This window comes from Amborella trichopoda, chromosome 1, assembly GCF_054954075.1.
Source record: "Amborella trichopoda isolate Santa Cruz 75 chromosome 1, AtrichopodaSantaCruz75HAP2 v2.0, whole genome shotgun sequence".
Taxonomy (NCBI): Eukaryota; Viridiplantae; Streptophyta; class Magnoliopsida; order Amborellales; family Amborellaceae; genus Amborella; species Amborella trichopoda.
In genome coordinates, this window is record NC_142336.1 from 19905044 (window position 1) to 19931757 (window position 26714).

The following is a 26714-nucleotide window of genomic DNA, read 5'->3' on the forward strand; positions in this document are numbered from 1 at the left end:
AATCACAAAAAGTCCACATATAGCCACAAAAAGTCCACAAAGGGTCAACAGGAAGTGCACAAATGTGCTGGCTATGTTACAACCATGGGGCCAATACACGGCAATCTCGACTGAGGGATTACCCTCAATCCACAAGGCTACAATCCGGGCTATTTCTAAAATGTCTGAAGTTTTATGAATCTATAAACATCGTTCTTGGATCCCAGACCACAGACCCGGCCAGTCAGAAGGATCGTATTTGGATCCATACTCCCACCAAAGTTAAAAACTCATTGAGAAACATGGTGTCAAGGCCTTGAAAGGCCACACAAATTCAAGATATGCTTCCTCTTCTAAGTCTCCATGAAGGAAAGCATTTTTGACATCTAGTTCAAAGAGAGATCAACCTCTGCATATAGGTAGCTACCGAAAGAAGAACCGGAACAGCTCCCACCTTAGCAACTGATACAAAACCTGATAATCAATTTCAAACTTCAGGGTGAAACCTTTGTATACAAGTAGGGCCATGTACCATTCAATGCTTCCATCAGGCTTAAACCTCAGCTTGAAGACCCATTGGTGGCATATTGCCTTCTATCCAAAGAGGAGATCCTTTTTGTCCCGGATACCCTTCTCTCAAGATCTTGGACTTCTTCCTCCATTGCTCTTCTCCAATTTGGGTTCTTGATGGCTTCGCAAAAGTTGTAGGTTCTGAAACATAATCAACATAAGAAAAGAAAGATTAATACAAGGAACAAAGGGGTGAAGGAGCTGTATAATATACAAAACATTCAACAGAATGATACCTCCTCCTGATTTTCATATGCCAGTTGGCAGATCCGAGTTAGATTGAGAAGAGGTACCTGGTGAGGAAAATTTGGTCCTGGTGGACACATTAGTGGGGTAATCATGCAATCATTGGGGGCTATGGTATCCACAGCAATGGATTGCATTGGTCTTCTTGAATAGGTCAATATGGGCCTCGTTTTGATCTCATGTAGGCTCCATTGACATATAGAAGAGAGCAGTATCACTAGTTCTTACAAGATAGATAAATTCAGATTATGATTCCTCCCTTGAGTCTCAACCTCCTGTTTAGGATTCTAATTGATGTTTCCAAGAAACATCACATGCCTCGAAAGATAGTGTTTCTTCTTTTTTGGTTCATAGGGCTTGTACCCTTTTTACTAAGAGAATAACCCAAGCAAACACATTTTACTAAGCCTTGTTTCACCAAGGTACTAAACAAATATATCCAAAGCATGCATATGAAAGAAATTGAGTGCCTTCCCAGTTATTTCACTGGGACTATCGTAGCCAAGAATCTGTCGGGCACTATCTTTATAACATAAGCTGACACAACAAGAGCAAAACACAGAATGTCTTCAGAGAATGCATGTCAATCATCAGACTTCTCATAGTTTCAAGGATATGTCTAATTTCTCTCACAACATCATTTTGTTGCAAGAACCAGTGATAAATTTCACAGGAAGGGACCCCACATATTGGAGTAAATAAGAAAAACAAATATAAACAAGGCACTTTATTATTAATGAAGGGAAAATGATAAAGTTTGAAAAGCTGACAAACTTCATATAAGAAAATAATATGATCTAGAAAAAAACCAAAAGGAAAGAGATTCGTAAGGACTTGAGGGATGCCACAAATGACCATACCAAAGATCTCCATCTTTAACATCTGATACCCAAAGCCATTGGTGCCTAGCTGAAGAGACCACTGTCCTCATACGCCTTTCCAATCATCTTCCCAGTCCTCAAACCTTGAGGGAGTGTTTGTTTGGTGGAACTTTGGAAGCAGGAGACTGAAGTCAACCAAATCTTAATCTGCATTTGTTACATCCTATTGGAAGCTGCAATTTGGAACTAGCGACTTTCTAAAGCATGTAAGGAGCGGCTTCCATGATTTGTGTTCCACCAATCAAAAATGCACTGAAAGTCATAGCGAGATGGAGAAAGTTACCAGATGATTCAAATTTTAAGTTTAACCCTGCCCATAATGGTAAGTTACCAGGGAAAGAAGGAATATGGAGCACTCCTGAAAGATGACTAGGAGTGAGGTTAATGGATCCTACACCCTCAATAGTTCTACAGGACCATCGGTTGGGTAACATCTTGTAATTAGCAAGGAAGTAAAGGGAGCTTACCAATCATATGCTCTGTTAGTCCAGCGCCATTTACCTAACTTGAAGAGATAGCAAGGAGAGACTGAAATTACTTGTCTGCCAAAATAAAGTGTACTGCTAGAGTGTATAGCAGATTCCTTTCGCTGAAGGAGCCCAGTGAGTTGACTGATCTTTTCATCTGACAAGTCTGAGAACTCGGTCAGTTAGTGATCTGTGACCTTGGCTTGACTAGTTGGTGGAGATTTTGGTCACCCATGCAAGGCCCAACACCTATCCTTTGTATGGCCCAATTGATTGTGATATTCACATTAAGGTCTAGTGGTTGTACCCCAATTAAATTAACATCCATCTTGAAAATCAACAATACAGGTTGGAGACCTTGGAAACAACCCCCATCACTTACCTATGCTTTTCTTCTATTTAACGAAGAGCATAGGCAACATTGATCGATGGAAATTTTTCAGTAGATATATACATGTACAAACCATTTCATAATCATCATTGAGGCCAGCAAAGAGTTTGAAGAAATGCCTCTTCCCAACTTGATTTTACCATTCCAAAATGGCAGTTAGACACTCATATGGTGAGGGCTCATAAAGCTTGCGTCCCCCCCTATATGACTAGTGCTCCACAATATTCTGTCTGATATTGATCTCTTGGAGAGCACAAGGCTATATGTCTATTGAGGTGGTACACTAAGGCAATATTATCCTTTTGAGTAAATTGCTTTTTTAATGTGTCTGAGATTTCTTTGGCTAAATCAAGGAAAAATAATCCACCTCTAATGGATTCATCAATAGAACTAAAAACCCATGCTATAACAAGTGAATCCGATGCCATCCACACTTCATACTTGGGGTTAATATGATTAGCATACTTGGGTGCTCCATCTATGTATCCGATATCATATTTTCCCTTAATTATCATCATAATTGACTTGGCCCAAGCAAAATTGTGGCTGCCATTGCATTTAAATTGACAGTAGCAATTTGCATGGTCATTGGATCCACAAAGGATGAATTCATTTGATCTACTATTTAATGGATAAGATAACTTACTAGAAGAAAATACAATACAGGAAGCTTACCCAAGCTTATATTGCAGGCTTTTATAATAAACACTTGAAATCAGTCCTCAATACCGGGCAAAAGGCATAGGTGTTTGATCACTGCACGAAGACTGCAAACCCTAAGGATCCTTCCAATTTCCAAACCCGAGATCTGAAAAAATGAGTGCAGGTATTGATCACTGCAAACCTTGCTGTGATACCATGAAAAATTTGTTGGCTTGGATATCTAGGAGTAATGGGAAAGCAAGAGAGAGAGGTGGAGAGAAAACACGTTGGCAGTGAGGAAGGGAAGAGAGCACTGCAGAGAGAGAGGCAAAGGAGGTATTATAGAGGCCAAAATATAGGCCTAGGGGTTGGATTTTATGTAGTTATAATTAGTTCCACGAAAGACAACTTCGTCCTTCAAAAATTATAAACGAACTAATCAGTTCAAAAGAATGACAAAAGCAGCACTAGAGAAGGAGAAAATCCCACAGCATCCTTAAAACTACATGTAACAAAATATGCACTCCCTACACATGTTTATTAGTGTAAATGACAGTCCATTATGATTTTGCTATATTTCGAAATTTGACATGGCATCAGAAACACTCCAATACTAAACTGTATAAACTCAAAGTTTTTTTTTTTTCTTTGTTGAGAATGTTAACCTACAAAGCTGACTATTTTTAGCATCTCTTGGACCAAATTTTTGCAAGACCGAGGATCTAACGAGGGAAATCATCAACAAGAGTCTAGAGTGGAAATGCTTCTCAATTGGAGAATCTCCTTAGAAATTATTATACATGTGGCACTACAAACTGTAAAACAGTGGGGCCGCCTAGGCACAGGGCACCCAGAACTTGGGAGGCCCAGTAGAATAAACAGCATGATATCAAACTGCCTAACTATTTTAGGGTCAGATTTGTGTCATCATCATCATAACCTTTTCCCAATTAATTGGGATTGGCTTAGGGTCAGATTTGTGTAAACAATTAAAAAATACATATAGAGGACATATAATATTTTAATAGTACATAATATATATAGTCCATCCATAATCCATTAGGCCATAATTCCATACATTTGAAATTCAAAAATGAAAGTTCAAAATTCAAACAATTAGACGTTAGAGTATTAGACCATACTCCATAGTCCATACCATAATCCAAACTCCATGCACTCCATAGTCCATACATACAGTAAAAATAGGAAAATAATAATATGAGATGGCAAGACATCAATCTTCAAACTTCCACTTTGAGAAGTTTCCCAATCTCAAAATCTTCTAAAAAACCCAAAATGCCCCTCAACGAGGGGTCGCCCTAGGGCTGGGATTAGTCCCTACAGCCCAGAGCTGCCCTAGGTGCCTAGGCGGTCAAGCAATTTGCCCTCTTAGGCCTAGGTGATGTGCCCCCTGGCCCGCCTAGGCATTTGGGACAGTAGAAGATTTGTGTTCATGTTTTGCTGCTTTTGTGAGCGGGTACAGTAAAGGTTTGTTGTAGCACTTGAGGGTACCACACAAGGAATAGAGAATAAAATTCTACCTTATACAAGACTCTTTAACTACAAATATTAACTTGGAAGTTACAATGAGGTTGCCTTGGGGTAAAAACCCTCAATGCCTACATGTACAAGATTTTAAAAATGAAAAGCAGAAATTTAAATTTGAATTCTCTCTAATCCACTCACATTACAAAAGGGGGCTCAATTTACTCAATAAAACAAATTACAACCTGATACTATGAGAGAGAAAAAGTGTAGGGATCTAAACCATATTAAATGCATTAAGAGTGAGGATCAAAGGGGAAAGATGATGAGGTCAACGAAAGGTCGAGAGTTTATTTTCAAAATTATTAAACGATGAACACAATGGGAACATAGCGGTAGAAGGAACTGGTAGTACAAATGAGGTCGGAGGTCATACATACATTCGTAGGATTACGATGTCGGAAGTGAAAGAAGCTTTGAAAATGATGAACATAGGAAAGGCTTTAAGACCAGATAGTATCCCGATAGAGGTTTGAAAGTGCACGGGGGAGATTCGCATTGATTGGCAAACGAAGCTATTCAACAAGGTGATTAGAACAAAGAAAATGTCGGACAAATGGAGGTAAAGTATATTAGCCTTCTGCTAAATAAAATGTTTCAAAACAACTCAAAATTCTGCTGGTCCTTTCTTATGGGATGGACCAATGGCCCACAATCTTTTATTTTGAGTTTTGCATGATGAGGTGGTCGTTTTTACCACATACTTTGGGGCAACTCAACAACCCCTTCTCTTATTTTGTTGACACCTCTTTTAAGGTGTTATAAATTGTTTGCCTCTCTTTCTCATAAAACTAACTCTCTCCCTCACTTAGAAAGGTCCATTTTGACGAGCTCAGGTAACAGGAAGGGGCTTCCTGTTACCAGGAAGCTTGACATTTTCTCTCTCTCTCTCTCGTACGCATAACTCACTTGGTTTTTCAGGTAACAGTTTAATTTTATAGCATGAGTTATATTTGTATACTATACCCAATCAAAGTTTATTATACTGATTGGAAAACTATTTTCTATAGTGAGAGAGATGTCATACTATACCATAACAATTGGAAAGACATCAGTATTTTTTACTATGGTTTTGTACAAGTCACATGAGTGTGCAACTCAAAGACTCAGGATTTATATTCCGATCTGGCTGTATCTTGGGAGTGTACTCGCCAAGACCCGTTTGCACCTCAGAATTTTATCCAGACGGGGGCGTTTAACACTTCGAAGAAAGCGAGCTCCTCTCATGCCTCCAGATCCCTTGTATTTGATCCCAATTATTTGGAAGTTTATGTCCACCGTGATGTAAATTCAAGTCCGGTGCAACCCCATCCAACCAACAATTTCGAAGTGTTAAATTGGTTACTTTTGGAGATGTCTATCGAAGACTTGCTAAACTATAAGAACCAAGATTGTGTAAGACCAGATCAGTTTTGATGATGGCCATCATTTAAGATGGCAGCAGAGGTTCCAGTTTCTTAGAAAATTGGAAGGTGTATTATGTACAGACCATTAGTGCCTGCCTGCTAGTCATGTATTGCTGATTTTATGGTTGATCTGGTCACGCGCAGAATTTTTGTAGGCTTAGAAAGAAGCAAAGGCCTGAGCCTTAAGTGACTGATGAATATAGTTTGTTAGATCTCCGACGACAGAGTAGTAGGGGATGGACTAGAGTGCCACCAGTCATGTTTTCAAAATTTACGCTTTTTTTGGGACCTATAGGAATGGTGGAGGTGCCATTGTCCTATACAATGACTACCCCATTGCTGTCAAGGTAATTAGCAAAAGGACATTTGAATTGAAGCCACATCCAGTGAGGTCCTTTTTTTTAGAATTTGTATTATACCCTCGAAATCCAGAGATATTTTTGTTAAGTCTTGGTTTTACGCCTCTATAGGCACGTTTTGTACGAGATTTATGGATACCCTTTGTTGTGGGTTGACTGGTTTGATATACCAGTACCCAAGTTAAGAGCATTGGGATGTGGTCTGTAGGATCCTAAGATATTTCAAAGGAACTATAGACCATGGCCTACATTCTGTGGCAATCTGTGTATTAAGAGGTACAGTGATGTTTTCTAGATTCTTATGAATCTGTCTATCATATGACTCTCCACGTGTGGTGGGGGTGTATTTTTTTATTCTTAGAATTGTATCTCCAAATGTTTGTAGAAAATTGCCTTGGAACCCAAAGTGAGGAGGCTAAGTGGCAAGGACTTGATGGTAGACGTATCATCTATTCAAGGCCCATTCCTATGGTCTCATTCAGTGTGATTGTGAAGTCAATGTTTACCAAGATAAAGGTTTGGGATTCATTATGAAAAATCCAATTATACTCGTTTGATGCACAATCAATTGAGACTTATGTTTGACATGGAGTTATAATAGTACTTCATATCTGTCATAGTACTTGGTAGAATATCTAATTAAAGATCTTGCAAGGCTCCAGATCTGCAAGAAAGCAAAAGGGATGGGATTGAGCCTACATATATCATGCCAGAAGGTAATGGGAACCCTACCTAAGATAAGGAAATCCCAAGTCCAAGGTTCAAAGGGAAAAACAAGTCGTTCATGTGATGTCTAATGGATGTGGGTACCACATACTTCTATTTTATATAAATTTATAAAATTTATGCCCCATCCCTGGCTGTGTGGTACAATTTACTACAATGAATCAAGAGGTTGAGCTTCACTCTTAATGATTCCATTTGCCTAGTTGATGTAAGGCCTAGGCTGGGGTGCCGCACTACATGATATCTTCTATGGATTCACCTAAATGAGTGTGGAAGTAGAGGCCACTTCCTATGGGAAGTAGGTATTCGCTAGAGTGCTCATGAAAACCAGAATTAGAGCAGGGCCTTTAATGCGCAAGTCTTTTAGAAAACCACAGTTTTTGAAAGAGAATATGTGGTATGTGGGAAGCTTATCAATAGAGGATATAGTTAAAGGTGTGTCCACTCACTGTCCTGATAACCGTTCTGCATAACACTACATGGAGGTTCAAGTCTTTAAGATACCTTCACTTATGCATTCATCTTTCCTGATATGTCTGGAGAGAGGCCTTGTAATTTTGAAATGAGTGGGGGATTGTTAAGATTTTTGCTAAATAAAATGTTTCAAACCAACTCAAAATTTTGTTGGTCCTATCTTATAAGATGAACCAATGGTCCACCATTTTTTATTTTTTGTTTTGCATGAGGTGGTCATTTTACTTTCATGGTAACTTAGCAACCCCTTCTCTTATTTTGTTGACACCTCTTTTAAGGTGTTATAAATTGTTTGTGTCTCTCTCATAAAACTAATTCGCTCCCTCACTTAGAAAGGCCCATTTTGATGGGCTCAGGTAAATCAAAGGGTCTTCCTGTTACCAGGAAGCTTGACATTCTCTCTCTCGTTGACAGAACTCGCTTGATTTTTCAGGTAACAGTTTTATATATAGCATGAGTTATATTTGTATGCTATACCCAATCGAAGTTTATTATACCAATTGGAAGACTATTTGTGTAGTAAGAGAGATGTCATATTATACCCAATTGAAGATCTTTTCTACCAAATGGAAGATTAATGTGTAGTGAGAAACTGATGTTTATTTCCAATTGATGTTTGTAGAACCATACCAATTGGAAAGACATAGTGACACACCAGTATTTTTTATTGTGGTTTTGTACAGGTCTCATGAGTGTGCAACTCGGAGACTCAAGAATTGTATTCCAATCTAGCTATATCCTGAGAGTGTACTCACCAGAACCCATTTGCACCTCAGGATTTTATCGAGACGGAGGTGTTTAACACTTCGAAAAAAGCGAGCTCCTGTTGTGCCTCCAGGTCCCATGTATTTGGTCACAATTATTTGGAAGTTTATGTCCACCACGATATAAATTCAAGTTCGTTGAGACCCCAGCCAACCAACAAAGTATTGTGGTATCTATTTACAAGATCAAACGAGACATACATAATTGTGCGAACTATCGAAGGATCAAGCTTATACGGCATACTATGAAGCTCTGGGAGAGAGTGATTGAGCAATGACTAAGGCATGAAACGAATGTATCTGAAAACCAATTTGGTTTATACCATGAAGGTTAACAACTAAAGCTATTTTCCTACTTAGACAACTGATTGCGAAGTTTAGGACAAAAGGAAAAGACCTCCACATGGTCTTTATTGATCTAGAGAAATCTTATGATAAAGTACCTCGAGATTTGATCTGACAAGTGTTGGAAAAAAAAGAGTCTCTAGATATTACATCTACTTGGTGAAAGATATGTACGTTGGAGCGTTAACTAGTGTATGAACAACTAGTGTAGAGACGAGTGAGTTTTCAGTAACAATAGGTCTACATCAAAGGTTGGCATTGAGCCCGTACCTCTGTCTTAGTTATAAATGACTTAACTAAGCACCTACAGGATGAGGTATCATAGTGCATGTTGTTTGAAGATGACATAGTTTTGATCGATGAGACCCGAAACAGCATCAACACAAAATCAGAACTTTGGAGGGATGTTCTAGAATCCAAAGGTCTTAAAATTAACCAGACTAAGACAGAGTATATGGAATGCAAGTTTAGTAATAATAGAAGTAGAGACGAGGAAGTAGTTACGATTGATGGCCATGAAGTACAAAAAATACCACACTTTCGATATCTTGGATCGATAATCCAATAAATGGAGAGATTGGGGAAGATGTCGCACACAATATTAGAGCTGGGTGGGCGAAGTGGAGATGTACAACTACAATTTTATGTGATCACCACATAGCAATGAAGCTGAAGGGCAAGTTCTATAGGACAGTTATGAGATCAGCTTTGCTTTACGCGGCTGAATATTGGTTAGACAAAAAACAATATACTCACAGAATGAGTGTAGCAGAGAAGACGGTGTTGAGATGGATGAGTGGCAAGATACGTAGGGATAGAATTCGAAATGAATCCAATAGGGAGAATTTAAGTGTGGCACCAATAGGCGATAAGATGAGAGAAAGTAGACTTCGGTGGGCTGGCCATGTGACTATCTCTTATCTTCAAAACTTTCAAGATGATTTGAGGAAGGAGTGCGTGGAGTTCTACGAGCAATTTTCAAAAAGTCGGCTGCCCGACCGCCTAGGCAGCTTTATAAAAAAAACGCCTAGGCATTCTTAAGGTGGTTAATGTAAGGTGCCAGAACTAGGCGATCGAAAAGGCAGTAAAAAGCGCCCACCTAGGTGGTCAGTAGAGGTATGGCGGAAAAAACAATTTCGGGTGGGGGTAAAAAAAGTCATTTTACCCCCTCAAAAGGATAATAATAATTGATTTCTCGAAAATGGCTTTTGCATGTTATAGTAATTAATTTATTGGGAACCCAAAAATAATAATTATGAATATGCTTTTTGCATGTAACATTAGTTATTAATTTATTGAAAAACAAAAAAATAATATTAATTTCTAATTACTAATTCATTGAAAATTCCTTTTGCATGTGATAGTAATTAATTTATTGGAAACCAAAAAATAATACCTACAAAAAAAATTTTGCATGTAATATTAATTACTAATTTATTGGGAAAATCAAAAAAAAGTATTAATTTGTAATTACTAATTTATCGAGAATGCCTTTTGCATGTGATAGTAATTAATTTATTGGAAACCTAATAACTACGAAAGTACGTTTTGCATGTAACATTAATTATTAATTTATTAAAAAATCAAATAAATAGCATTAATATGTAATTACTAATTTATCAAAAATGTTTTTTGCATGTGATAGTAATTAATTTATTGAGAACCCAAATATAATAACAACAAAAATGCTTTTTACATGTAACATTACTTATTAATATACTGGGAAACCAAAAAAATACTATTAATTCATAATTACTAATTTATCGAAAATGCCTTTTGCATATGATAATAATTAATTTTTGGGAACCCAAAAATAATAACTACGAAAATGCTTTTTGTATGTAACATTAATTATTAATTTATTGAGAAACCCAAAAAATAGTATTAATTCGTAATTACTAATTTATTGAAATGCCTCTTGCATGTGATAGTAATTTATTTATTGGGAACCCAAAAATAATAACTACGGAATGCCTTTTACATATAACATTAATTATTAATTTATTGAGAAACCGAAAAAATAGTATTAATTCGTAATTAGTAATTTATCAAAAATTCTTTTTGCATGTGATAGTAATTAATTTATTGGGAACTCAAATATAATAACTATGAAATGCTTGTTGCATGTAACATTAATTATTAATTTATTAGTAAACCAAAAAATTAGTATTAATGCATAATTATTATTATATAGTATATACAATAAATGGGGGGAGGTGTGGGGGATCCAACTTCATAAAAAAAAAAAAAAATCACCGACTGTTTTTGGGTCCCAACGGCCACTTAGGCGGCCCAGGCCCCCACCACCTAGACGGCCGCCTCCAACTTATTGAACATTGTCTAAGGGGTTTAAGACACTCTCAAGTATGGGAGTGGAGTTTAAGTGGCATGTAAATGACATAGGTTGTCCCTTTATATGGTGGTTCAAGTGTGGCTTTCAATAGAGTGAATCCTAGCCCTTAAAATTGAGATATCAAGGGTTGAAAGAGGCTTAAATCCTAGCCTTACTCATCACCATTCATGGCTATCACAGGATGCATGAGATTTCATGACCATTATCACCAAATGACCAAATTTCCCTCCAAACTTTCCCATATGTTTTTAACTGTAATAAAAATCCTAAATTTGGATGCTTAGGTTCATCACCACACAATTTCAAAATGTGATGACAACCCTTCAAAATAATCTCTCTGTGTGGAGGATCACACTATTTTCTCTCTCTAAAATATTGTTTTCAAAAACACTTTCTCTAAATGATATAATATTGTGGTATGAAAATTCGATATTTATACATGGATAATTCAATGTTCAAAATTTCGACCTCCCGGTTGCCTAGGCGACCGGAAGGCCAAAACTCCTAGGCGCCACACGTCTAGGTGCCTGCCAAGCGGCCAAGGCGCTGCTTAGGTGCTCGACCCAAGGCATGCACCATCTTGGCCAAGGGCGAAAAAAGGGCCTCTCCCAAGGGCAATTTTGGATGCCCCCCCTCCCCCCCCCCCCCAAATGCCCAAACCCCTAAAAGGGGAGGAAAAGGGTTTGGGGGAGCATTCGTGTTCCCCAAAACCTCTCTTGTGTGATTTTGAGAGAGAAAATCTCAAAGAAAAAAACAACAGATTTGCAACCTTTTTTAGAAAAAAAAAAAGAATTCCAACTTTTTTTATTTCTTGCTAAATCGAGAGAAACGTTTTGTCATACTTTTTGGAGCTTAGATTGGTCGTATAAGGAATTTTGGTGACTAAATATCACCAGTTTGGGCTGATAGAGGTTTCATCTTGAAAAGATAAGTGCATCACAACATCGAATTAGGGTTTGGTTTTTTCTTTTTTTTATAATATGCTATGACTTGAATCATTTGATAACCTTTTACTCTTTTTTTTTTTTTGGATATTTTTACATGTTTGTGGTTGAGAACTTCAAATATTTTGTAAATATTCCCTAGTTTGGATTTTGGACTTCTATCAAACTAATTTTGACAAGCTCAATGTAATGTGTTCTTTTTTTTTTGTCTTTCTTTTTTATCTTCTTTCTTTTTTTATCTTCTTACATGTTTGTAGATGGAATATTTTGTGAATATATACTGGTTTAGGCTAATATTTTATGAATAATTTGAAACTTCGAATTAAATTTTACAGTTTGTGAATAATTAGACCAAATCGTATGGATATTATGTCATGTGATATTATGTGAATATTTTTTAAAATTAATAATGTATTATGTAATTTTTGTTGGAATGGAAAACCAAATATTATATAATTATTTTTATATTGATATCATTATATGTAATTTTTGTTAGATTGGAAATTTGGAAGTTCGAAAACCAAATAGTATGTCATTTTTTATAGTTCAATTGGTTTCCACACATTATGAAGTTCATTTTTTTATTGGTTTATAGATAGTTTTAAAGTATTTTTAGTGGCCATTTCTAGTGTGTTTTGTTTACTTCATATTCTAATTTTAAAACTTGGATATTTTTCTTATTTTTTTCTTAATACTTCATATTTGTGGATCAAGTAAGCAAAGTGATTCGAGTTGGAAATATGGATCTTCCCCAAATCTCATTGACAAGGTGGAGCATAAGTTTTGCAATAAATTATAAATGTTGGGACTAAAAAATTAAAGAAGAATCTAGCCGGCGTGAAAGGAGATGTGGCCCCATGCACTCAAGTGCCCGCTGAGATTAGGAGAGAGATCTTGGATGTAAGAAAAAGACACGAAGAAGATGTCAGAACCGTCGCTCTTTTTGGAGTTCAGGAAGAGGAAGAGGAATTATATGCCTAGACCGGATCTTCTGATAGGCCAATGGGGTCCATACATAAGAGGCCCTGAAGAAGAGGGCCTAGCCTATATATTCTTACCCCCCCCCCCCCCCTGCAACCTTTTGGATCCTGAGATTTGACCATATCAAACAAGTTTAGAGAGGCACTTAAAAAAATAGGATAGAGATACGGTTAGCATAATATATAGCTAGATGGTTCTACCAAGTAGGCATTCTTTCAATGTTGCTACCTTGAATAGCTTTCAGACTATGTTAGAAGCAGTGGGCCAATTTGGGCCAGGGTTTAGGGCATCAACTACTTATGAGCTTAAGGGGCTATTGCTTAAAAAAGAAGTTGAGCTCACTAATAACTTTTTTAAGATCCAAAATGACGCAAGGGCAATATACGATTGCACTGTTATGACTAATGGTTGGAGTAATAAGAGAAATAGAAGCATTATGAATTTGATGGGAATTGTCCATTAGGATAATGTTCTTAAGGTCTATTGGTGCTTCTAACAAGTCCCATGATGCGGCCTTCATGGCCCCCTCTTGTATCGAATGGTTTTGTGCTATACACCATGTTGAGAAAGACCAACCTCCTAAGTACTGTACTCTTTTGTTGGGTACCTCGAAAGTGAGGTGCTCCTTATGATGCTACCGACGGCTGTCCGAAATGCAATGACAGGGTAAACTCAGAGGATAGGATTGTGCTCATTACTTCTTCTGCCTTTCCTTACCCAAGCCAAAGGCAGAAAAAGACATTCAAAGCGACCACGCCTCCCCTTCTAGCTTGACCGAACACGATCACTAAGTAACTCGCAAGATCTTACTCAACTTTGTTATTTGGTGGACAAGGGCATAAAGGAGGTAGGGGAGGATAGAGTGGTTCAAGTAGTGACCGATATGCACTCAGCCAATATGGCAGCCACTAGATTATTAATGGAGAGGAAGCCATGTATTTTTTGGCCACCTTGTGTGGTACACTGCATAGACCTCATGCTTGAGGCGATTGGTAAGAGGAAATAGATGAGGACAACCACCAAAAAATCAAAGTTTATTTATGCAGTCACAGTCAAGTAAGAAAATGCATTTTATACTATGTTTTGTGCTTTGTTGTTACTTTGATTCTTTTGAAAAGATACCTGCCATGCGATGTCATTGTAAGTTTATAATTTAGGAAATTTTATGTTGGCTAGGTCTTAGCCATGATGAGGAAGTTCATCAAGGGTAGAGACTTGGTGAGGCTTGGGGTGACTCGATTTGCCACCTCCTACTTGTCCTAGCAATCTTTGTATGATCAAACGGAAAAAGCTGAGGTTAGTGTCTGTATTTAAGGATTAGACCAATTCCAAGTTGGCCAAGAAACCAAATAGAAAAGTAGTGATGGAGATTGTGATGGACTCACAATTTTGGAATAAGGTTCAGTATATAAGCCCTATATGTTTTTCGGCCGTTAATAAAAGTACTCAAGATGGTTGATGTTGAGTAGGAACCCGCTATGGGTCACATTTATAAAGCTATGGAGGACACAAAGGAAGAAATCAAGAGATTTTTTGGGAATGATGAGAAAAAAGTATGAGGAATACATGAAGATTATTGAAGATAAATGGAACTACTAACTTGAGAGGTCCCTACACTTAGCAGGGTACTACCTTAACCCTGCTCAATTTTATAGTGATCATAAGGTCCATCGAAAGACTGAATTCATAGAAGCTTTCAACCAATGAAATATCAAACTCAACCATGATCCCAAAGTCTAGGACAAGGTAATGATGGAGTTGGAAAAGTATAAGCTCTCTATTAGGTCTCTTGATAAAGGAGTTAATAATAAGGTGAAGGACCAAGATCACTTTGATTTCATGATTTGAATATTAAATTTCAATTACATAGATACCTTATTTAATGTATTTACATTTATGTGAAATAGCTGCATGGTGGATGAGCCATAGGGGAAGCACACACCAAATTTACAACTGATGGCTATGTATAAGTGAATCTGACTTGTAGCATGTCCGGATGTAAGCGCAACTTCAGCATGTTTGAAATGGTAAAATTACTTAAACAAACATAGTAATTAGTTACTTAGTTTATTAGGTTAACCATTTTACCTATATTATGTTTTTTAAAATTTTGATTGTTCATTCAAATTTTGTCTAATAGGAGCATACAAAGAAAAAGAACAGACTTCAAAAGCGACTAAACGACCTAGTCTTCATTCAGTATAATCAAAAGCTACGAGAGCGTCATCAACAACTGGAGGGCAATGAAAGGGAGACTATTGAAGCTAATGATACAGATGATACTTGTGAGTTGCTAGTTAATGCCAAGGAAGATCAGGTATTCCTCGGAGAGGGCTTGACCTGGGGCCAGATTCATGAGGCATTGAGGCTGCTAGGACACTATTAAGCCCTGTGCGGACCACTCGGGCTCCATCTCAAAGGGAAAAGAAGGGGGGGAAAGGGGAAGGCAAAGGAGTAGGGGAAGAGGTCGATAAGAGATGAGGGATGATGCTCAGTATGTTGCAAAGGGCGATGACTCTAATGATGATGGCATGATCATCATTATCATCAGATTATGCTCAAGTTGGACAACTTGAACACCCCGATAGGCCTGAGAATTTACCCAGTTTGGATTCAAAACCCGAATTTAGGACCCTATCCGGATCCAAGTATGGATCCAAGATTTGGATCCGACGAGTCAGATCCGGATCCAAAATTTGGTCCAAATAGCAATTCAGATCGGATCCAGGTACAAGTTGATATGATTCAGATCCAACCCAGTTATTAAAATAATATATTATTTTAGACATGTATGTTATATAGTATTTTTTGTTGGAAAAATTTTTTATAAGGTTGCTAACTTAAATGCAGAATTACAGATGCACCTCAAAAATCCATCGAAAAAGGTTGTTTTAATGTTGAAAAACCTTCTAATTCATAATCTCGATATCGAGATGTATGAATATGAAAAAGAAAAAAATGATTTGAAGCATCAAAAATAGTGCATCTTGCAACACATTATCTAGACGGTCCACTTTCGAGATTTTCATATGATTATGGATCTACTTGATTTTAACCATTTTTGGAGTTTAAAATTTTATAATTAGAGATGAAAATAGATTTTAATATAATCCTAAGGAATCTTTACACCAAAATTATATATTACGATAAAATTTGAAAGTGTGCCTTAATTGGATTGTTTAGGGTTGCAACCTTAAAGAAACCACACCCTTTTTTGTTATATATTATTTTATAGATATAAGATAATATGTGAAGTAATTTTTTGGATTTGATCGGGTCCAGATCCCGTGTATACCTTTCAGATCTGAATCTGAATCCAAAAATTATGGATCCGATCGGATCCAAAAATTATTGATCCCATGTATACTTTTCAGATCCGAATCCAAATCCTAATGGATCCAGACCCGATCCGACCCATTCTCAGCCCTACACCCCGAGTGGTGATGACTGATGAGTGATGACATAGTTGTGCCTGGCAGGCGACGGATAGAGGTCTTGGCTGCCGACAAATACAAATGAGTGGTCAAATCATCTCCACCCGACCTGAAACTCTAGGATCAGGATATTACGCCTCATATTTGATTTTCCCAAAAGTTTTAAGTCAATTCCTTCAGTTGGTGATGACTGATGAGTGACAGAGTTGTTTTTGTGTTTCTGACTTTTGATGCTTGACTTATCTTGTTTCTAAAATGACATTGAGTTTTGATGCAATTTGATGAATGATGATACATGTGTCTAACACTCACTTATTTTATAATTTTTTATTCTTTTATCTATAGGGGCCTTGAAATTGCCCTGAGAACTCCCTAAGGGGGGGGGGGAGATAGAGAGAGAGAGAGAGAGAGAGAGAGAGAGGAACGAAGAAAAAACAAAAGGAAGAGCAGGGAGGGGGGCGAGAGAAAAAAAAAAAAAAGAATTGGGGGGGGAGGGGAGAAGGGTTGGGTTCTACTGCCTTGATCTTGGGCGCCTTCCTAGGCAGCCAGGCTCCCAAACTACCGAGGCAGGTGCCTGTGACTTCTTGAACATTGGGAGAATCCAATCTCTCTAAAACCTTAGAGCTATGGTTTCTTTTGCTAATTAAAGAATTTGAAGAAAAATTCCATGATAATTGCATGTTTGATATTATAGGTAATCACAAATTCCAAAAGATATCCCTCTCTCGTAGATACCATTTATTGAGCTACTACATGTGCAAATAAGACATCATCTGATTCATTCATAAATCATAATCCAACAAAAAATTTGTTGATGAAAGACAAATTCATTCATCTCCCATCGTTATGTTGTAGCCTGTTTATAGTAGTTCTTTTGGTTTCGAAAAGCAAATAGAGCTATATTGGCAAATAAATTGTATTTCAGCTCAATCAGGAAATTAAACAAACAACTGGCATGCAAGCATCTTTCGATATCAAATATCAGTCATTATAGCTTGCTGTAAAGTTTATTAACACTCTAAAAAGATACATTAAGATCACAACTTTGTCATGCATAAAAGAAACAAAACTCCATGTATAGCAAATTTCCAACAAGCATATTCAAATCAAAGCTCCACGTAAATCATTTCAACCAATTAAAAATGATACCCTATAGTTTTTTTCCTTGCTCATGCAACCTTTCCCCAATTTCAAGTAGTATTTTAAATACAAAACCATAAAACAAACTCACCAAATTTGTATAGACTTGCAGGCCCAATTTTGTTGCTTCCCTAGAGAGACTTGTTGTGAAAGAGCTTGCCAGGATAGTGCATGAAAGAGAAGAGAAGCTTGCTGGAAAACAAATGTTAAGAAATAATTTAAAGAGTGAGAGAGGTGAATTAGGGAGCATGGTGTAGTAATTTATCCCGTGAGACTGTAGGGCTCTCACAAAGTTTTGAGGCACATCCCTGAACCCAGTTCACAAGGAAGCGTAAGAGAGAGAGAGAGAGAGAGAAAAAATTTTGAAAGAGAGAGAGGCATGTGCAAGATGCCTTGGCCACTCAGAATCCCTTCCAAAATATATAGCCACTTAGAGAAGAGAAAGAAGACATTTGTAGAGAGTGAGTAGTTTCGATGAACACTTATCCCTCATCTCTCTTGGTTCTCTTCTCATTCAATTTGATTCCCATTAAAAAAAATTTCAAGTGGGGTAGAACAAGGAAAGAAAAAAAAAAAAAAGCTTAGGCCCTTTTACTTTTCAAATATTTTAGAAAATATTTTTCACATTTTTCTCTTTTTCGTCATAAGGACTTGGTTTTTCTTTCATCATTCCCAACAACTTCTCAGTTTTGGATTATTTTGATTGGATAAGCCTTTTTTAACTGTTGTTGACGTAGGGGAAATAGAATTGGCTCCTACATGAGGATGGCTAGCATTTGGAGGCTATGTTGATGTGTTAGATTAGTGCTCGGGATAAAGGGTTCATGGGATTCAGGTAAGAAACTTAGAATTGGATTGGCTTGAAACTAGGTTGCATCCTGGTGGCATCGAAGCATCTAGTTAAGAGTTTATGAGGATCAAAATGGAAGAGATTAGGGTTTCCACCAAAGATTATTAGCATGGCTAGTTTGTAGGCTGGAATGTATAAACGACGGATGGGTGTGGGTGGCGAGTTAGATGGAAGAAAGAAGATGATGAAATTGGGGAATGGATTATGGAGTAAGGCATGTGACTCATCCAACTTTGATAAAGTGATGAAAAGGTTGGCTGCACTTGGGGAAAGAAGGTTTCTAGTGGGTAAAGATCAAGGTTAGAGGAAGGATGGGATGTGACGTGCTTGGATATGCAAAAATGATACGGGGATGAAGATGGTTGTGGTACAGAACAATAGGATAGTTACAGGTTTCAACAAGGTCGAATCAACCCTGGGAGCCACCTAATCCACTCAACCCACGTCTAGGTCTAGAACCCCAAACTGAAGCACACAGATCATCCAGGTTCAGGATGTCTAGATCATAGAAGTTTCAGGTCCTCACATCAACCCCTGTTACCAGGATCACCTAACCTAGGAATCTCATGAAACTCAGTTATGTCACTCTAGTGCTCCTAGATAAGAATCTTCATGGGTCCCCACTTTTTAGGGATGGCCCCTAGTCCTTGAAGGCCTGCATGAGGCAAAAACAATGACTCATTTAAATCTTAGTAGTGATCACTCACTCTCTCTCTCTCTCTCTCTCTCTCTCTCTCTCTCTCTCTCTCTCTCTCTCTCTCTCTCTCTCTCTCTCTCACACATATCAATTTGTTAGGCTTTTGGATGGTGTAAAGTGTGAAATTACATAAACCAGACTTTATCAATAAAAAATCAGATCCCTTGTATTGCTATCGGTAATTCCGAAGGGCCTCATCGTAATAATTCCCATTTTGTTTTCTAGGATGATTCTTATACACTTCAAAAGAAACATAAATATATTATTCATTAATTTAAATAAAAAATTATTTAATACTTATTTTTTTATTGCTAATTTATTATGTCCCCCTTTAATGGTATTTTGTGGGATTTTTTATTCTTTTAACTTTTGAGTAAAATTTTTGGAGCATATTTACTTCTACTTCCTCAGTAAGAAGACCTACATGAGAGGAGTTTTTCAATCTGAAATTTTGGGAACCACTTGAAAATTAGTAGATGATCATTGTCAAAAAACAATATTTTGAAATTTGAGTTTTCTAACACTTAGATCTCACTATCTAAATATTCCATGGTCTCTATTCAATCTTGAGGCATTATTATTTTCAAGTGCATAGAGGGTACAACTAGGAAACTCTTTTTTTTTTAGGTTAATCTATGGATTGAAGAGGTTACATCTCCCATACTTGAATAAAATTAATTCTAGGGGGGATTTTAGTCAAGAGAGTAAATTCACATTTCGCTCCCATGGGAGTAGAATATCTTTTGACAAAGTTTTATTTTTAATAAATTGTTATTGTTATTTAAAAAAATTTACAGAATGCACTCCCAACCAAGGGAGCTTCCTGCATGTGTTGCTCCGTTGGGTCCAGTCACACTTGAGCTTCCGCTCCAAGCAACTATGACATGAAGGAACTAGGTCAAGTTCATGCCGAGATCTGGACTGACCAACTCCAGACCTGGCCACATTTTATGAAGAAAATAAGGGGATCCACCTAGCAACCCTCAAGGTCAACCAACCTGAGTACAGGTCCAAACCCATTAAGTGAAACTATTGGGTTAGGTAAGGATCCAGGTCCACCCCAGTCCAAACTAGGTCAGATTCAAGCCAACCCAACCCCAACCCCTTTGCATCCCTAAGGTAATTATGGTTTAGGCATAAAACAGGAGGCCAAGAAGATAAAGAAAATGACATGGGATGATAGTGGGGTGTGACTTGTTAATGGTGGAAGGATGAAAACAGGTGTATGTGCCTTGTTCGAGAAGGAGAGAACAAAGTGAGTCTTGTAGGTTAAGGTGTAGAGAGATGGGGTGCGGATAGAAGATGGATGAAGAGCCCAGTTGGATATGGAATCAGCACCGCACCAAACCAGGGATAGGTCAAGATCTACATAGGGTGGAAACTATAAAGCAGTAAGGCTTTAATAAAATTAACACCATGAAGATAGGAAAAAGGGGAACAAAACTTAGGAATGCAACCTAGCATCAAAAGAGAGCTTTATTACAAATCTCAAACATCAATCCTATGCCCGTAGATCTAAATATGTATTTATATTGTTTTTAAACCCCTGATTCTGGTGGACTTGGCCCAAGCCATCTGATGTCTATCTCCATCACTCCCAATGAGAAAATTGAAACATAACTTCAGAAATATAGAACCAACTAACTCCTTCAAAGAAAATCCCTAAAAAACTAATCCCAAATTTATTCAACAAATAAGATAAAAGTCTCAACTAATGGAGTGCCCATATGGTGGACCCACCCATATCTCTACTGAGGTTATCTAGTGCCTCTCACCTCTCCCCCTCCCACTCCATCCCTCAAAGGGTTTCTCATGGATCCACAAACCTATTTCTTCTTCTTCCTGTACCAGCCCTCCTCGGATGGCTTAGGGTTTGGGAAACCCACACCATTAGTTCTCAAACTTCAAAAATGTTACAAAATTCTAATATTTTCATCGATAATCAATTGAATTTGTGACTCTCTTTCAAAAAATGAAAATAAAAAATATATATTACAAATTTGCAGATTCATGACTTGCAAGGGACTCTGTCTTTAAAATCTAGAACATGTGAAAACTAGTTTTGCATGCAAAAGGTGAACTTGGAAGGCATTGTACATTAAATAGGATTCAGCCAAAATAAACCCAATACATGCCAAATATTAGGTGCAAATGCAACGACTGCTGCATGTAACCTCGGCAGACGAAACTTTCGACAAAAATGAAGATATCATGAAACTGATGGAGTTAGCCCAATGTGCTGGTTCATCAGTTACCTTGTTTCCTTCTTGACCTCTCTCAACAAAAATGAAGATATCATGAAACTGATGGAGTTAGCCCAATGTGCTCGTTCATCAGTTACCTTGTTTCCTTCTTGACCTCTCTCAGTTATAAACTTACAATAGATATTATACATTTTATTGGTCTTACAAAGCAAGCATAAAATCAGTTCATGCTTAATTGATTTCGTTCTTCTAACCGTAGGACTGTGTATCTTATGCTATTGTTATTATCTGTGATTTCGTTCTTCTAAGGTCTTACATATAATTTTGTCATGTATTGATAATGATACTCCAGTTCATATTAGCAGAGAATAAGATCCATTTCTTCAAGTTCATAGAAACATTCCAATTTCTGTTATCCAGGTATCTTAAGTCTCCATTTCAACTTGGTTAAGCATGGAATTATTTATTGACATGTACTCTAGAAGTTTCAAGTTGTAGTGGTGTTTCACATTAAATCATAATAGCAACAAATGAATGACATGTTTCAGTGCTCCGCATAGATTTATAGAAACTTCTTTTAAGCAAGAATATGGAGACCCCAGGCATGTAGCAAACATTTTTCTGATTCAAGCAACTCATTTACAGTAGTAAATTGCATATTACAGAGCATATGTGGTCAAAAAGATTAAACAGTGAGATCTATGCATAAATACATGCCACGGCCCACGGAATAAGAAAACAAAAAAAGAAATGAAGTGCATCTTCTTATAGTGACCACAAACCAAAGAAAAACTTATCTCTTCAAAGCATTCAGTGGCACCATTTTAAGCACCTTTTAAGGTTCTTAAGCGAGCCTGTTGTCCCTCCAACCTTGCTTCCATTAGTTTAGCTTTCAAGGTATTTTCCCTTGTGCCCTGTACCCATCTCGAAGACCTTTCTGTAAACTGGAGATCTGGAGAAGTCTGGCGAGTCCTCCATTGCTGAACTGACCCTTCGCCAACTGAAATGTCCTTTCTGCCAACACCCAAACTCCCCATCCATGAAGAATGGCCACAAGAGTCCTCCGTGAGAACAGTTTCAGGTTGAGTTTTATTTCCTTCAGAAAAGAGCTTTTGGTTTCCGATGAGATTATCAATGCAATTGAATGTAATTGATCCTTGGGTGTTATCCCTTCTACCTTTCCTGTTGTTGCCACCTTCTTGTGCGTCACATATATCAGAAGTCTGGGAAATGTCAAAATTGGAATTCTGGTTTGCTTTATCACCCTCAACCACAGCTATTAAATCAGCATGAAGCCTGTCTTCATCACATGGCTGGGCACTGTCCACCTTGTCAAATTGTACTTGCAATCTGGATACATTGCGATATCTTATCTTTTCTCCAGATCCACTTTTTGGCTTTGCAGACTTCAATCTTCCCCTTTCTTCTAAGGGTTCAATATTTTGGAAACCTTGTAAGTTGGCTTGAACACCACTATCAGTAGCATTCTTGTTTAGCTCAAAGCAAAGGCGCAAATCACTATCCACAGAATCTTCCTCTGCTGCATCTTGAGGGGCACTCGTGGCCCCATTCAAGTGTATGGATTCAAGGGATCTACGGCGAGACTTGCCATTACTGTTCATGCTATTATAATGAGATTGCTTGACCTGAAGAAAGCTCTCAATTTCACACCTTAGTCTATCAGTTATCAAGTTCTTTTCCCCTGATCTGTGACGGGAATTTGCTAGCTTCATCTGCACCCTTTCATCCACCCATGCTTTAGCAATATGGACAACCAAACAGACCTCTGTCTCATCCCTATCTATCTCAGACCCATGTTTTGACCCCCTTACTTCCACTTCGTATTCTCCAATTCTTTTCGCTAACTCGTCACAGAGATCTTCTAACAAGACACGAGTTTTCCTTTCCCAGCCCAGTTCTTCGAACACTTTTGAAAATGCCGACTTTACTTCACCCAATTCTTTAGCTAGCTTTCGATGCAAGCTCTCAGACCTCCGCCTGAGCTTTCTCTCATCTTCGAGCTCGTCTCTCACAGATTGAACTGCAGCTCTTATTCTGTCTTGCTCCTTGGTCTTCCTCAGATGCTTATCCTCAGCAACCTGCTTCATCAGATCATCTATTTCATGCCGGTCAGCTTGCTGCTCTTGCATCAGCTCTTGAATACGAACCCTCGCATGGTCTAGCTCAAGCTTCAAAGCCTTCACCAATGATACATTGGAAACATGCTGTTCTTCGAGACTCCAAATCCTGTTCAATACCTTCAACAACTCTGTAGAAGTTTTGAGGCTATAACCTGCTTCACCAGGCCTTAGCTTCAAGTCTACAGAACTAGTAGGAGTGATCACCTGGTTATAAGTAGCCACCTGTACAATACAGCGGTCAGATGGACAAACTAACATAATTTAAGAATCCTACAAAGTGCATGGATCATAATATAACTAATAACCTCCCTCCCTCTCCATATTATCAATAAGAATGGAATTTAAACTCACTTGTATATATGCTCCTAAGGGTTTTACTCGTACATTCTTTGATGAGAATCAGTTTTCATCAAAATTGGACACGTTATAGACCTAGTGAAATCCTACCTAAGAAGCTGCATTCTGTCACCCTGTAGGGCATTTTATGAATGGTTTTCATGATTTCTAACAGATCTATACTATACAAGTCAGGTATGCAATTATGCATGGTTTTATTGGATTTCGTGTTTATTATTTTTCTTGCAAGTGGTGTGCTTCATGCAACATCAGCTATTCATGATGAGATGCTCCTTGCTAGTTGTACATCTCAACTGGGAGTTGGCGGCAAACTATCCGTGAATGTTCATCTCAATAGGTAGTCGGGATTTTTATTTATAACTTTTTTATTGTTTAATTTTCAAATTCATAAAAAATATTATACGTCTTTTAATAAAATAATCATATTCATACAATTATTTATGGGATCAATTATGTCATTCCTACGTGCAATGCATGTAATCCGACTAGTCATGAATAAAGCTGACCCCAAATAATTGGGATAAGGCTTGGATGATGATGATATGGATTTTGGATATTTTGGTGGAGGAGCCATATTATTTAGCTATTATAATTTCTAGGTACCATGGACCTAAATAATTTTAATATGGATATATTTGATATGCAAACAATGGTATCCACCCGAAGGCAATATGTACCTCCATTGAGCTGCAACTAGCAGGTGATAATGGCTGCAAAGCCCGGCCATTCCTCTCCAATGATTTATGGTGATGTATCAAAGACGCTGCAACTTGCCTCCTTAAACTACTGACACTTGCTGGCTGGGATCATATGTTAGGACACATCAGAATTGGAAGACCATCAGGAAAACCAAGAGAAGAAAACAAAAAGAAATTAAGATCAGTGAATATCATCACTACCACAACATGAATCATAATTTCCCAAAGTTACTCAATTTAAAGGATTTTCAGAAGAAGGCTAGTGCTTAAGGAGAGGATTAGATGCAAAAGAAGACAGATCAAAACAGATAACACAAATTTCTAGTTCTCATTGGGGAAGGGCAGTGCAGGGGGTGAAACATTAATTGGAGTCAGATATAAATGCCTACAGTTCAGTTTCATCTAGCACTCTAAACCGAGATGCATATAAGTGCTCATAGACGTTGTGAAGAACTGGGTCATCAAACATATCAACATTCTAAAGCTCACTTCATATTTTCTAGCTTATTTTCATACTTTTTAACTATTTTCGAGTTGGGCAACCCAACTCGTCTTGCCAATAGGGAGAGACCATGTTACCTGCCCAAGTCCATAAACACTGAAACATACGAGTTCATATGATGAGGAAATAAAAAACTAGGACATCCAGAACACTTTACTGGATAAACAAAATGACAAAAATATAAATATTTCGAAACTATCTAATGTTCAAGCCACCACATTGAAAGGAGAAGTTATATGCAAGCTACAGATATGCATGTACTCCAAATATTTCATGGAAAGTTAATCATTAGCAGGACTTTTATAGTGTGAAAGAGCAGGATCATCACTGGTTATCCAACACAAAAAAACAAAATCAACTCAGGCCAGAAATACAAGTCATGCTAGAAGCTAATTTGGTATTTAATTAAAGCTAGCTGGTGAACAGAAAATCGGATCATGATCCAAGCATATGTCATTGCCCCCCAACAAAATTAATGAAGAAAGAAACTTCAATCAAACTACTACTGAAATACCCAATTAGCTTAAATATCCACTAAAAAACAAATTAAAGGTAAGGCTAAATTTCTGAAGCAGGATCCATAAGGTCTTCCTTTTTGTACTCTATACCACTAGGTTAGAAAAGAGTAAAATACAACACAACAACTAAATTACAACACAATAAGAATTGATCATCTGTTTTCACTGCCCTCATGCTTCCTCAAAACAGAGGAAAAGCAACAATTTGCCCATTAACATTGCTTATCTCCATCAACAATAATCTTGATCACCATCTGCATTGTTGCGCTCAATTCTTGTAGTTCAAGTTAAGGGACCCGTGTTCCTATTTCTTGGTTTTCTTTAAACTCATGGATCTCATTCATACTACTGATCAAAATAACACATGGACCGATGAGATATGGCAACATCTAGCAAACTGATCCAGCATCAACTAGGTAGAAGCAGCTAAGAAAAAACAACAAATTGGGTAGGCTTAGTAGTAGGAGTAGTAGACCTCTTGATCTTCAAAAGTGCGGATATGACGAGGATCGGCGAGATGGTGGTGGTGGTGGTGATGGTCCTCTAGGGCCTTGCTGTTGTTGTCTTTCTCCTTGTCTTTGCTTTGGTAAGAGTAGGAATGAGGCCTCAACAAGCCACCTTTCTTCATTTTTGTCCTGTACTCCTCCTGAACCTGAAGCTCCCAAAGGATAGCACCAAGCTTTCTAGCTGACAAGTTGGGCGCCTCTATTGCTGCTTCTTTGTCATTGGACTTATAAGTAGCAGTAGTTGTGGTGGTGGGAGCACATGCACAAAGGGGAATCATTTTCCATGGGAGCACTGGAGTGCAGGGGCCCCCTCTTTCCCCTACCAAAATCCCTTTTTTCAACTTTATACAAAAACCAGGCTCCTGCTTTCCGGCCCCCAAATCCCCCTTTTTTTCCTCCCCCTCCTCTCTCCTCTTCTTCTTGTTGCCCATCAATTTTTCAAACTACCCAAGAAGCCCTCCTCTTCTTCCTTTCCACACCGACCACATTCCTTTTGCCTTTTTCCTCTCTCTCACACATCATATAAGTTTCTCGACTCTCCTCCATCTCTTTCACCTTGTATTATATATATATATATATATATATATATATATA

At 37.7% G+C, this 26714-nt stretch overlaps 1 protein-coding gene across 4 annotated transcripts; it reads right to left on the bottom strand.

The window, feature by feature from the left end:
* LOC18429836 (uncharacterized protein At5g41620) lies at positions 1-26714 on the bottom strand. Of its 4 annotated transcripts, XR_016052027.1 has the most exons (6): positions 26090-26714; positions 24574-24696; positions 22231-23761; positions 17739-17839; positions 512-690; positions 1-441 (listed from the first exon to the last, which is right to left on the bottom strand). XR_016052027.1 is itself a non-coding variant. In XM_020664660.2 (5 exons), exons 1-4 carry the CDS (start codon positions 26549-26551, stop codon positions 533-535), a joined length of 2274 nt encoding a protein of 757 aa, XP_020520319.1. In that variant the 5' UTR covers positions 26552-26714; the 3' UTR covers positions 1-441; positions 512-532. The 4 variants fall into 4 exon arrangements, 3 of the variants coding, with proteins under 3 accessions (XP_020520319.1, XP_020520318.1, XP_006839174.2); XM_020664660.2 differs by lacking the exon at positions 17739-17839; XM_020664659.2 differs by having other exon boundaries at positions 1-690.

Coding starts and splice junctions, on each gene's coding strand:
- LOC18429836 (XM_020664659.2), bottom strand. CDS start 26,551: ATGGGCAACAAGAAGAAGAGGAGAGAGGAGGGGGAGGAAAAAAAGGGG. Junction 17,840..22,230: donor TCGCTTAAGAACCTTAAAAG/GTGCTTAAAATG, acceptor TTTGTTTTCCAG/CAAGCTTCTCTTCTCTTTCA. Junction 691..17,738: donor TGCAAGTCTATACAAATTTG/GTGAGTTTGTTT, acceptor ATTATGTTTCAG/AACCTACAACTTTTGCGAAG.